Genomic DNA, 14,178 nt, shown 5'->3' on the forward strand with positions numbered 1-14,178 from the left:
CGATCAGACCCTTCCAATAGCCTATAAACACATTGTACACACTTCAACTTTAACTGATGACTGATTCATCTAAAACACACATCCTTGCTTCTAGTGACTGATATGGCAGGGGACTGTGCTTTAATATATTGAGGAAGGTGGCATGTCTGAATATCAAATATATACATATTGAATCAAGCAATTTTTTAAATAAATGTCCAGAGTGCGCACAAAAGCCAGAGATGTTAAACGTTTCATGACATAAAATCTCTATTTTTTCAAAGTTCTCTTTTTTTTAGATTTTGTGACCTCAATTTCACCCACAAAAACTTTGAACATTCAGTGGATTTTCTGTGGTCTGGGGGTTTCTGAATAATCAGGCTCAGAAAAGTGCTGTGATTGGCCCGTGGACTTGCCATGACTCACTGGAGTGATTTTTTTTTGTTAAAACCTTTTTATACACGTTTGAAGGACCATGATAGTATGATTTTCAGTCCTACTGAAAATCATACTAAATAGGTTAAAACCTCAAGCTGAACTGATCATAGCTGAATAACAGGCTGGATTTAGGGCAGGGCGGAGCACCACAGAACAGATATTCATTATTCAACTTGAGAATCATTTCTGAGAGATACCTGCAGCATCAACAACACCTTTACCACGTGTTCATAGACTTCAAGAAAGCCTTTGACCGGGTATGGCATGCTGCGCTGTGGGCGACCATGAGGAAATATAACATTAACCCTAACCTTGTCACAGTCATTCAACATCTGTACAACAAAGCTACCAGCGCAGTTCTCTATAACGGAGCTATCGGAGACTGGTTCAGGACAACAATTGGAGTGCGCCAAGGATGCCTTCTCTCTCCCATTCTCTTCAATGTATTTCAGGAGTGTATCATGACGGATGCCCTGGCAGACCATGAAGGAACTGTCAGCATAGGAGGCAGACCAATCACAAACCTCCGTTTTGCGGATGACATTGATGGGCTAGCTGGAGGAGAAGAAGAACTGGCCAGCCTAGTTGAAAGGCTTGATACCACCTCCCGAGCCTATGGAATGGAAATCCATGCAGATAAAACCCAAATCATGACCAACAACAACAATGGCATCCGCTCAGACATCAAAGTCAATGGACAGGCACTGGACACAGTGTCTAGCTTCAAATACCTTGGAGCAATCGTGTCCGATGAGGGATCCAAACGGGAAGTCCTTGCCAGAATTACTCAAACAACTGCTGCCCTGGCAAAACTCAAGCCCATATGGAAAGACAAAAACATCAGTCTGGCATCAAAAATGAGACTAATTCGCTCACTTGTCATCTCAATCTTTCTATACGCTTGTGAAACTTGGACCCTTACAGCAGAGCTCCAGAAGAGAATACAAAGCATGGAGATGAGATGCTACAGAAGACTCATGGGTATCTCTTACACCCAACATGTCACCAACGAGGAAGTCCGGCAAAAGATCAGCCAAGCCATCGGCCCACATGATGACCTGCTTACTACTGTCATAAAGCGAAAACTGAGGTGGTACGGACACATCACCAGATCCTCAGGCCTTGCAAAGACCATCCTGCAAGGCACCGTACAAGGTGGCAGGAGACGAGGGAGACAGAAGAAAAGATGGGAAGATAACATCGGAGAATGGACTCACTTGAAACTCAGTGAGGCAATGAGAGCTGCCGAGGACAGAGAGGGATGGAGAGAGCTGGTCAACAGATCGTCTGTGGTGCCCCAACGACCCTCCGGGGTTATGGGATAGGTGAAGGTGAAGGTGATAAACACTTTTAATGTTTTGTAAACCAACACGTCATGAAACCTTTGAAATGACCCCAGAAGTGTTTTAAAGTGAAATAGATGTTAGATGCTAGATGTTAATAAAGGGGCCTTTATTAACATCTAGCCTTGGTACCTGCAAAGTAACTTTTCTCTCTGACTAACCTTTAGAAAGAGAGCAGAGGGAGTGGAATGCTTTTGAAAAAGAAGGTTGAATCCGTGTGTGCTCTGTTGTGACTGAGTACTGGAGATTAAAGACAGTTGACCTGACATTTTGGTCATTTGTTGGGGGCGTTCTAATGGCCTGAGGGACAAACTGTTTCTGTGTCACTCTGTCGTGGCTTTGTGACACCATGCTGTTTGTGACACCATTACTGTAGGCGTTCCACTGAACACATAATAGAGGCACAAACGGTGATGATGGTGGGAGACCTTTAACCCATTCAATCCGGGAACGCATCTGTGTCATATTAGATTTTATTGGGCTATTCAAAAATAGCAGATCTACAAGCTCATAGCTAGATTAGCTTGTAGATCAACTACTTTCGTGAAAAATTGTGCACATTTTTTAATATATATATTTTTTTTTACTAAAATCTTTGCTTCAGGGGTGTCCCTGGAAATAAATATTTTTAGATGGGGGGGGGGGGGGGGGGGGTGGGGCACGGACAAATACATATCATTTTGGGGGTCCTTGACATGAAAAAAGTTTGAGAACCACTGATATTATAGTAACATAAGGGAGGATTTAGAAGACTTTTGTAGAATCCTCAGAAGCAAAGATTTGAGTTAAAAATGTTCGCTTTAAAAAACATATGTATTCAAAGATTTGCACAATTATTCACGATTTTTAAAAAAAAATAGCCCAAAGTATAGAATAATGGTTATAGCTAAAAAAATAAAAAAATTACACAGTTATGCGTTCCTGGATTGAATGGGTTAAAATCATCTCAGATCTGCTCAAACTTTCTACTCTGCCTTACAGGCCAGGTGGTCGCTGTCAGCAGGGACGTGCACAGATTAGACTCTAGGTGGTGCTAGAGCACCTGCCCCTTTGCCCTCTTGACCAGAAGTGCCCTTTTGAAAAAAAAAATTAAAAAAAAATCCAGTTTACAGCAGGGGTCTTCAACAGGGGTTCCGGGACCCCTAGGGGGTCCTCAGAGTTACTACAGGGGGTCTGCCAAATCTTTATGTGATATGATTTTTCTTTTTACCATAACCACTCGAAACCTAGCATCCCTTTTCTGAGGAGAACTTTAGCCAAAAATAGCAGATCTACAAGCCCACAACGCCTCGCGCTGCGAGGCGTTGTGGGCTTGTAGATCGGCTATTTTTTGGCAAAGAGGTATAGGGAAAAAAGAGCAGACCAAGTAAACAAAAAAAAGTATAAATTACTTGAGCACCTGCCCCTCAAAATGTCTGTGCACGCCACTGGCTGTCAGAAACCTCTTATCTCCATTTTTGTTTGTGTTTTTTCGTAAATGAACTCCTTACTTGATCATCTTAAAGCCTCACACAAAAGCATCAAAAGTGTCAGATCTACAAGCTTGAAACGAGGTTCGAAACAATGCATTTTGAGCTTGTAGATCTGCTACTTTTGTTGTTTTTTAATTTGAATCCTGAAAAGTAACAGCTTTGGACATATGAGATTTCCACCCGATAGAGACGAAATATATTGTAGTTTTGGTCTCTCTAGTGTGGTCCTGTTACTTATGTACTTGACTATATTGTTTATGTAGTCCAGTATCCATTTATTGATCTTCTGTGTATTGCATTTGCTGTTTAACAGCTTTTTATTTTATTTTTTATGAATAATGACTTGCTTTGTATGGTGGTAGATGCATGTGGTACTGTTTAATTGTAGAAGGACAATATCAGTCACCTTAATCATGGTTAATGGTTTAATAATCAAAATAAGTCTGTGAGTAGTTTTTCCTCCCATGCCTCTCCCTACATAAATAATTCCACAGCAACAAGACACAACAAGCAGGGCGTCATTTATTATGCCCTGATTCAGAGTCATCCGTATTCAGGCCTTCAGATAGCGTATGACACTCCTAAACAGTAAGGTCATGTCATGGTGAAATATTACAGCTGTTCAGGCTGAAAAACCATGGATGTCACTTCTCTCTCTTATCTCTGTGCTGCTTACAGTCAGATAATATGCAACAATATTACACCGTATCATCAATGGAGGAGCTGTTGTTTTTTTTTACCTTGGGTTGTGTATTTAATAGCTTTTTTTCTGATACCACCTGATAGAATAATGTAATATATTGTCTTATTTCAAGTTAAAGGAAAAAAGCTACGGTATTGAATTTCTACGCTCTACTTAACCCTTTAAGACCGGGAACGCATCTGTGTCATTTTAAGATTTCTTTGGCTCTATAAAAATAGCAGATATACAAGCTCGTAGCGTGGCACCGAGTGCCGCGCTACGAGCTTGTAGATCTGCTAATTGTTTTTTATCGTGAAAAGGTGTGCAAATCTTTAGTTTGAATATATATATATATATATATATATATATATATATATATATACTTTTTTAAAGCGAAAGTCTGTTTTTTTTTTCCTAAAGTAATTTTTTTATTTTTTACTTATGTTGCTATATTTTCAATGGTCTTCAAACTTTTTCATGTCAAGGACCCCCAAAATAATATGTATTTGTCGGCGGACCCCCTCCCATCTAAAAAATATTTTGTTCCAGGGACCCCCAGAAGCAAAGATTTGAGTTAAAAATGATTTGCACAAATTTTCAAGATTTTTCTAAAAAAATTGCAGATCTACAAGCTCATAGCGCGGCACTCGGTGCCGCGCTATGAGCTTGTATATCTGCTATTTTTGAATAGCCAAAGAAATCTTAAAACACACATGAGTTCCCTTCCCGGCCTTAAAGGGTTAAAGTAATTCCATTAAGCATTGCATGTTGTTGCTGTCAGGCAAAAACCTCTTATCTCCATATTTTAACTATTGTGTTTTTTCGTGAATTATCGCCCTATTGATCATACTACAGCGTCACACAAAAGCTTCAACAGTAGCAGATCTACAAGCTCGAAACACGGCACAAAGCGCCACGTTTCGAGCTCGTAGATCTATTACTTTTGCTGTTTTTGAATTTGAATCCTGAAAAGTAACAGTTTCGGACATGATGAGGTTTCCACCCGAAAGAGACGATTTTCTTGTAAATGAATGCCTTATTTCTACGTACAAGACTGTCACACTAAAGTAGGGAAAATAGCCCTTCTACAAGCCGAGATGCGTCTGGATCTGTCAGTGGGCTTTAAACATATTGATCCAATGAGAAGTATTATTAATAAGAGCTTTGTGACTGAATAATCACTACATTAGATCCAGGTTATGGTTTTGGACACAATAGGCTCTATTCACAGCAGCTATATTATTTAGAAATTCACAGGTGTTACCAATGATACTAATGAAGGCTCTGTTCCATTCTGGTCAAACAGAGTCAGGGTGCTGATGTTGTGCATGTTGGCCCCCTGGAAACACCAGTGGGTCTACAGTTGGGGTCCAGGGACCCTCATGGCCTTCCAAATGGCCCCTTACAGGTGTGTAACTCTGAGAGTGTACAAATGGAACCACGGGTCCATTTGGTTCCATTTGTACACTCTCAGAGTTATGGGGGTCGTGGAAACCACTCTGCTAGACTAAATGGAACAGAGCCTTCGTTAGTATCATTGGTAACACCTGTGAATGTCTTCATAATATGGCTGCTGTGAATAGACCCTATAGGCCTACAAGGTGTCACCCTCCAACAGTGATGATAGACTAACTGGAACAGCAAAACAAGTTCGCCCCCCCCCCCCCCCCCCCCCCCCTGCGTTTCTTGTTTTTTTTCTCTTCTTTCATATCACAGTTTCATTGTTGTAGAACCTTCACATTACAAGAGGTAATGAACCTCAGGACCCAGGACCTTGGGAATGCAGACCAAGCTCTCTTACTGACTATGCTACCGAGCCCACTGTTCCATACATTTTTTTCGTGAGTTATTTGAAGCTCCATTTCGTCACTTTTGCACCCCAAATCGTCAGATATTGCAGCTCTCTGCAGCTCTCTATCCCTTCTTATTGCACGGCTTGGTTCTGAATGCTTGATTCTGATTGGTCAAACACTGAATTCAGCGGGGTGTTATTTCTGAATAATGACCGATGAGCTCTACAGACCTCTGTCTAATCAAGGACTCGGAGCACCTGCTGCGCTGCTTGATGTTATGCCGTATCCAACATGACAGTCATGTAAACAAATGCACAATGTAATTAAACGTTGCATTCAAGAATGTTTTTTGAAAACATTTGAAGCGGGAAATGCCAAAATGTATTCTATTTGATCAACACTTCCTTGTTTTCCGAGGCGACCATGTTGCGCTAGATGGACGGCTAGCACAACACTTTATGGAATACTTTCATTACCGCAAGGAAATACTTTGTTTTGTTATAAGTAATAAGTGTATCATTAAACCCCTATTAAATTGAATAATCCTGTCTGGGGTTATTTCTCAACAACGACCGGTGCGCCGTCAATTATCCATTGCATAAAGACCACTGCAACCGCAACCCTCCTTTCAAAGTGTAGAGGGTTGCGTTTAACTATTACTATTACAGTATGTTCTCAGTAAGTTGTTAGTCTCTCATGTGTCGGCTACCAACTGTCACTTATTGTGTGTGGTTGTGTGTATTCCTGCATTTTGCACTCCTTGGTTTTAATTATTGCTGTTTTTAATATTGTTTTGTCTTTATGGATACCCATTCCATTCTTGAGAGATTGGCTGAAATATCAAACGTAACCTTCTTCACATTGTCTAAGTGCTCATCACTTTCTCATTTAAATTTTCAAATGACACAGAGTTGAGGTCAGATTGATCGCGTCTCCGCTTTTCTCTCTGTCTGGGGAAGTTTTGCATACGTTGAGAAATTCTCCCTCTTTTTCCCTTTTTGGCAGTGTTGTAAAGTTAGTACATGTACTCAGTTTTGTGCTCATGCTGTGTGCGTCTCTTCTCTTTCTTTCTTTCTTTCTGTCACCTTTATTTATTCAGGAAGGACAATTGAGAGCCAGCTCTCTTTTCCAATGACGCCCTGATTACAGTGTACAAAGCATACAATTTAAACATAAATACATTACAGGAAAATAAACATTTCAGAATGTACAAGTACAGTTAGAACTCTAGTATTTTAAAGTGATCAAGTGAGATCAAGTTCTCCAATTTTAGAACTGATTGTAGAGAGTTCCACATGTGAGGCGCAAAATAACAAAAGGCTGTCTTACCCAGTTCAGAACTAGCAGAGGGAATTTCTAAAATAAAGTTATCCTGAGAACGGGTGTGGTGATGGCCAACTTTGGGTTCTAATAGGTTGTTAAAATAGTTGGGTATTTTCTTGGGTAAAGCTTTGTAGATTTAGATAGAATAGTGCAGTGCTGTTCTCGTCTTATGGCCAACCGACCTTTTCATAAAGCCTACAGTGATGGGTAAGAAACCCATCTCCAGTAATAAACCGGAGGGCTGAGTGGTAGACTGCATCAAGTGGCTTTAGTGATGAGGGAGCAGAATGCATGTAAATAATATCGCCATAATCTAAAACTGATAAGATTGTGGCTTGAATCAACTGTTTTTTACTGTCGGAGTCAAAGCAAGCTTTGTTTCTAAAATGCTAATCTTGGTTTGAATTTTGTGATGAGTTCTGAGATGAGAGTTTTGAAGGGTAGTTTGTCATCTATCCATATGCCCAGGTATTTGTTGCTGGAGACTCTTTCAATAGGTGTCCCCTCTATAGTGGTTATGTTATTGATAGTTGGAGTAGCATTGTGTTTTCTTGAGAAGACCATGTGTTTCTTTCCCCCGGGATTTAATGAGAGTTTCAGATTGATAAGGGCCTGTTGAATTTAGCATTGTGTACAGAGTTGTATAGTCATGTTCTCTTTAGCATTGTGCAGTGGTGGAAAAAGTATTCAAATGTTTTACTTAAGTAAAAGTATCAATACTGCAATGTATTGATACTTTTCTTACAAGTAAAAGTCCGGAATTATCAATTTACTTGAGTAAAAGTACAAAAGTATTGGTATCAAAATGTACTTAAATTACCAAAAGTAAAAGTACTACAATGTTTGAAAATAGCAGATCTACAAGCTCACAACGCGTCGCATCGCGACGCGTTGTGAACTTGTAGATATGAACTTGTAGATATGAAACCTCTCCTCAGCTCAGTGGCTCTATCCATGGTGCTGGCCTACTTATTGTTAACTAGTTGTACGAACTCTTGTTTTATTTTTGTATTGTTTTATCGGATCTTGTTTAGTCGATACACTTATTTGTTTTAGCTCGTGCTCATTTGATTTAGCCATTTTTGTCTCATCTGTTTAAGAAAGTAGGTAGCTGATATATTGCACTTTTACCTTAGCGCTAGGTATACTCTTGGTTGCTTGTTTTTGCAGGAAATGTACTTAAAACTTCTGGTGATTAGTAGTTTTCGTTCCCTACCTATGTTGAATACACTTATTGTAAGTCGCTTTGGATAAAAGCGTCTGCTAAATGACTGTAATGTAATGTAATGTAATGTGCTGAAACCTCTCATCAGCTCAGTGGCTCTATCCATGGTGCTGAAACCTCTCCTCAGCTCAGTGGCTCTATCCATGGTGCTGAAACCTCTCATCAGCTCAGTGGCTCTATCCATGGTGCTGAAACCTCTCATCAGCTCAGTGGCTCTATCCATGGTGCTGAAACCTCTCCTCAGCTCAGTGGCTCTATCCATGGTGCTGAAACCTCTCATCAGCTCAGTGGCTCTATCCATGGTGCTGAAACCTCTCATCAGCTCAGTGGCTCTATCCATGGTGCTGAAACCTCTCATCAGCTCAGTGGCTCTATCCATGGTGCTGAAACCTCTCATCAGCTCAGTGGCTCTATCCATGGTGCTGAAACCTCTCCTCAGCTCAGTGGCTCTATCCATGGTGCTGAAACCTCTCCTCAGCTCAGTGGCTCTATCCATGGTGCTGAAACCTCTCCTCAGCTCAGTGGCTCTATCCATGGTGCTGAAACCTCTCCTCAGCTCAGTGGCTCTATCCATGGTGCTGAAACCTCTCCTCAGCTCAGTGGCTCTATCCATGGTGCTGAAACCTCTCCTCAGCTCTCTGCTCACCTCAGTGGCTACGCCAGTCTGAACACTAATTTAATTGTACCACCCACTTCTCTACAATTGCTCATTCCTTTCTATTCTTCTTATTGTTATTTTCAAGGTGCGTTCGCTTCCCGCGTTCGCGCGTCTTACTTGTACTTAAGTACATGTACTTAGTTATTTTCCACCACTGATGGTCATGTTGTGTGTGTCTCTTCTCTTTAGCGTTGTGTACAGAGGAGTGTGTGCTCATGTTGTGTGTGTCTCTTCTCTTTAGCGTTGTGTACAGAGGAGTGTGCTCATGGACGGTGTGTGTCTCCAGATACCTGCCAGTGTGAACCAGGCTGGGGTGGAGTGGACTGCTCCAGTGGTGAGTACATACGTTATTACTCGCAAACTTACTCCCAAAAAAATTGTGTGGTTCTCTATAGCCTCGGGAACCCATGCCTTTTTTTTGTTTCAAAAGAAAAAAAGCCTGTGGTAACGTTGCAGGAACTGTGGCCTATAGGATTGGGAGGGAACCTTGTATTTTCCTAACCAATCAGAGTGCAGAAGAACCCGAATTGAATGGGTTAAAACACTTAATTTTCACGTCTACTTGGGCTTTTGTGAGCACCCCGTACAGTTTTTAAGTTGCTCAATATTCCTATTGAAATCCAACTTCAAACTTTGAACCATGTTTCATTCATTGAAAACACCCGTCCTTGGTTCTGGTCACTGATATTGTCGTTCTAATGCGTGAGGGGGACGGTGTTTTTTCAATTACTCTTTTCATGTATTTTTCTTTTTTTAAATATTTTTTGGGATAAATGGATAAATAAATAAATACATGAAATTCAAATAAAAAAAAACATATTAGAAGGACAACGTCAGTCACCAGAACTAAGGACGTGTGTTTTCAATGAATCTAACCTGGTCAAAAGTTTGAAGTTACAATGGGTTTGTATAGCAAGGGAGTGTGCCTGATGAAATGAATATCAATTATCTAAATATTGAATGGAGCAACTTAGGGTGAAACATAAAAGCCAGAGTAGATGTTAAAATGACGTGTTTTAAAGTGAAATACCACTGAACTTTCACGGAAGGAATGAGCGATACCACTTTTTTCACATACCAGTAATACAACAAAAAATGTTTTTTTTTCACAAAAAAGGGGCCATATTTTTTTTTCACAGTAAAACAATTTATAACTGTAGACATAAAAAAAAATGTATTGAAATACCCAGCGCACTCTGCTCTCCAACCTCGTTGTGTGATTTAGTGTGTATGTGCGTGCGTGTGTGTGCATGCGTGTGTGTGTGTGTGTGTGTGTGTGTGTGTGTGTGTGTGTGTGTGTGTGTGTGTGTGCCTGTGGCCAATGCGTGTACGAGGAACAGAGAGAGAGTATCATTGTTTCGTTCCATGCGTTCATGTTTTTTTTTCACTTGACAGCATTAGATACACACTCAGCTCCGTAAGAAGAAATATAACATTTTTAGCATCAACATTTTAATGTGGGGACCGATACTCAAAAGGAAATTACAGTATTGCATGTATAAATACGTTCAGTATCAATACGCCCATCCTTATTTCCTTATACGCCCATTTATTTCCTTATCTCATGGTCGATTCAAAGAGGTCGTGTCAGCAATGATAACGGTATGTCACCTTATAGCCAAATACCGTTTCAAGAGGAGCTTAACATTTAGAATGGTGCACTCTAAATGCACTTATTTGTCAAAAATGGTCTATAGTCCCACACTATAGCTTGGCATTGGGAAAGATTAAACTGGCAAAAAAATGCAAAGATACTGAATGGGGGGCTTACGTCTATGACAGAGAGATGGAGACAGAGATAATGTCAGTTTCAGTATGCTAAACCTGAAATAGCTTAGACGAGAGGAAATGCATTCCATTCCATGAAATATGATGGTGTCAGTTTCAGGACAACAAGATCACATATCCCCATTACGCAAGAATAAAAAGAGTAACATTCTACATACATTGTGGTTTAATAATTTCAACCTGCGGTGACCCCCTCATCAAAGTGTACATGGTTTAAGTGATTACTTAAAGGAGAGCTGACATAAACGCAGACTCCATTAGAATGTTGATTAGCATCTTTAAGTGCAGTTGGCTAGATCTCCAGTGCATTTCTCTAATACTTTACTCATGTTTTTATATGAATCTGTCCTTCTGGCCCAAATCCTCCATATTCCTCCCTTCATTTAGTTATGAGGTCAAGGCCTTTTGCATTGACTCTTCAAAGCTCTCATCGCACACTGCTAATGTGACTAAGTGATTAACCATCACACTCTCACCGCCAAAACGGCCTATAGTGACTATGATGTGACAATAGACCTGCTTCTGATTCTGACCCCATGTAGCCTTGAATTCATGGAGATTTTTTTTGTTTTTGTCGCATTCCTAAGTCAATAATTTGATAACCAGCGGAGACTCAAACACTCTCCATTTGAGTCTCCTACCAGAGACTCCGCTGGAGTCAAATTATTGACTAACCCCTAACTAACCCTAAACATAACCCCTAAACCTAACCATGAACCAAAACGTTTCTCAATGACTACGTTTTCCTCTGGCGATAGGGTTGGTTGAGCAGAAGCGTTGTATCTCCATATTTTAATGTTTTTTTTTCTTCTTCTTTTGTTCATGAATTCATGTCCTATTTCGTAGTGCAAGAGTGTCACACAAAAGTACCAAAAGTACTATGTGTTATAATCGATTAAATAGATCAGTTGGATTATCTAACCCCTAATGAGATTGACGATGTGTGGTGAAGAGGAAGATAAGAACGTTACAGCATATCTAATCTTTGAGAACTGAAGGATTTAGATGGTTAACCCATTAACACATTACCTGCCAATCACGAGTATAACCGTTATTGAAAAAATACCCCGTTATCTGCCAGTCACGAGTAAAACCGTGATTTTTTTTTTTTTCAATTTTCAATTTATCCACACAGAACTATAGATGCAGCCATCCAAAGATTTCTAGCTCCATTCACTCCTTGGTTAACTTATTACTTTAAAATCCTGTATCTCGGCTCCTGTGTGTTTTTTTTTTTAACATTGGCAGTGGGGGAAGTAAAAAAAAAAAAAAAGACCTCTGGCAGGGAATGTGTTAAGACCGGGAACACATCTGTGTTAGCATGAAATAGCAGATCTACAAGCTCATAGCGCGGCACTCGGTAGATCTGCTATTTTTGAATAGCCAAATAAGTCTTAAAATGACACAGATGCGTTCCCGGTCTGAAAAGGGTTAATAAACTCCCCACAGAACGTATCCTCCTCATATTGGAGAATTAAACCTGTCTCTGTCTGTCTTGGAGTCCCTGAAATAAGCACTAATTCTTTCCATCTGGAAACCCATTCCATTAAAATGAAAACATTTTAATCTGTCTTGAGAGATTGGCTGAAATATCAAACGTAACCTTGTTCACATTGTCTAAGTGCTCATCACTTTCTCATTTGAATGTTCAAATGACACAGAGTTGAGGTCAGATGGATCGCATCTCCGCTTTTCTCTCTGTCTGGGGAAGTTTTGCATAAATTGAGAAATTCTTTTCTCAATTTATGCACTTTTTTCCCTTTTTGGCAGTGTTGTAAAGGTACAAAGTACATTTACTCAAGTATGATGCGATGCGACACGTTGTGAGCTTGTAGATCAGCTATTTTCAATTGTTTTGTCTCCGCCAGGCCGAAGGCGTGGCCGAGACTATGATTTCGCCCATGTCTGTACGTCCATGTGTCCGTGTGTGTCCGCATTTTCGGGCGGTGTAGCCGCCCCTATATGTGAGGTTGGGACATTGACATTTGCTGCACTGTGATTGGCCACCCATTGTACCCCCCTAACCCTGCACTGGGATTGGCCACCCATTGTACACCCCTAACCCCTACACATTCAATGCAAATCTATACTTTTCTTTAAGTGAGCTTCCATCACTGTGATGACCTCTAGCTGCACTGTGATTGGCTGACTCTATTGGCTGACTCTATCCAGCACTGTGATTGGCTAGCGAGACACATGACACATATGCATAGTCCTATAAATAGGACTATACACTTAAAAAAAACACATTTATGTTTGAGTCATGGGTCTGTGATGACCACTGTGATGACCACACCGCCCACTTCACACTGGGTGTGATTATTTTTAGCGGCGCTAGCCGCTCTATACCTTTAGGTATAGAGCGGATATTAGCCCTCTATGCCTGGCTTTTGCGTCAACGTTCTGATTGGTCAGGTGCGCCAACGTTCTGATTGGTCAGGTGCGTCAACGTTCTGATTGGTCAGGTGCGCCAAAGTTGTGATTGGTCACTATTCATGACATCACTATGATGTCATGAATATAGAATTCGATGTCTATATAAACGATGACAATGACTTCATCTTATTATTCATTTGGCTAAAGTCTCCGTCTAGGTAAGTTATTTAAAGTTAATATGACGAATAGAAAGAGAAAGATACAAGAACAGATGAAGGGTGAATGTATAGAAAGTCTGAGTTCGGGACCCAGTCATCCGTTATGACAGAATGGTTTGATAGAGACGATCGAGAATCCAAGAGTCCGTTAAGGTTCTGATTGGTCAGGCCCGTCAAGGTTCTGATTGGTCAGGCCCGTCAAGGTTGTGATTTGTCAGGCAAGGGGACTATTCATGACATCACTATGATGTCAAGGTTTATTTTTTATTTCCTCATGTTTTTTTTTGTATATATTTTTATTTGGCTAAAGTCTCCTTCTAGGTAAGTTATTTAAAGTTAGATCCTCAATTTAACTTTATCTGTCGTCGACGCTCTGATTGGTCAGACCCGTCAACAAAGTGATTGGTCAAGCTTCACATGACACATGGCTATAAACACATTATAAACACATATCGATGACATAATGTATTCAAAGGCGCCGCTACCTTCACACAGGGTGTGATTTTTTTAAATATTATTGTCCAAACATCACGCAAATCCGTACACATTATCTTTATAGTCATGTGTTCAAGACAGTTCTCTCCGATTTTTCATACACCTCCTGATTGGCTAAGTAAGATTGGCTTCCGAAGTTTACAGGAGTTTTGAGCAAAATGCCTAAAATCTTGAAAGCAGCGTCCTGTTGCCCTGAAACTTTTCACGTATATGTATTCCCACTGGGCCAAGGAAGACATGCCATCCTATATTTTTCAAATCGTCCTGATGGTGGCGCTACAACAGGCCGGTCCGTCATCAAGACGGACCTGTCCAATTTTTCATATTTCACCCTGATTGGCTAAGATTGACTTCTACTACCTTCTCTGGTGGGGACCTGTGCTCCGAG

At 40.5% G+C, this 14,178-nt stretch overlaps 1 protein-coding gene across 1 annotated transcript in view; it reads left to right on the forward strand.

Annotated features, from left to right (window-relative positions):
* Nucleotides 1–14,178, forward strand: part of LOC311051285 (uncharacterized protein) — a gene marked incomplete at its 3' end in the record, with an annotated part of 117,202 nt that overhangs the window by 9,726 nt on the left and 93,298 nt on the right. The window contains exon 4 of the mRNA XM_084065818.1: nucleotides 9,155–9,247. Coding sequence (XP_083921944.1) covers nucleotides 9,155–9,247 — 93 coding nt within the window. The remainder of the gene's footprint in view (nucleotides 1–9,154; nucleotides 9,248–14,178) is intronic.

Source organism: Gymnoscopelus microlampas, assembly GCF_963454915.1.
Source record: "Gymnoscopelus microlampas genome assembly, chromosome: 1".
NCBI classification, from domain to species: domain Eukaryota; kingdom Metazoa; phylum Chordata; class Actinopteri; order Myctophiformes; family Myctophidae; genus Gymnoscopelus; species Gymnoscopelus microlampas.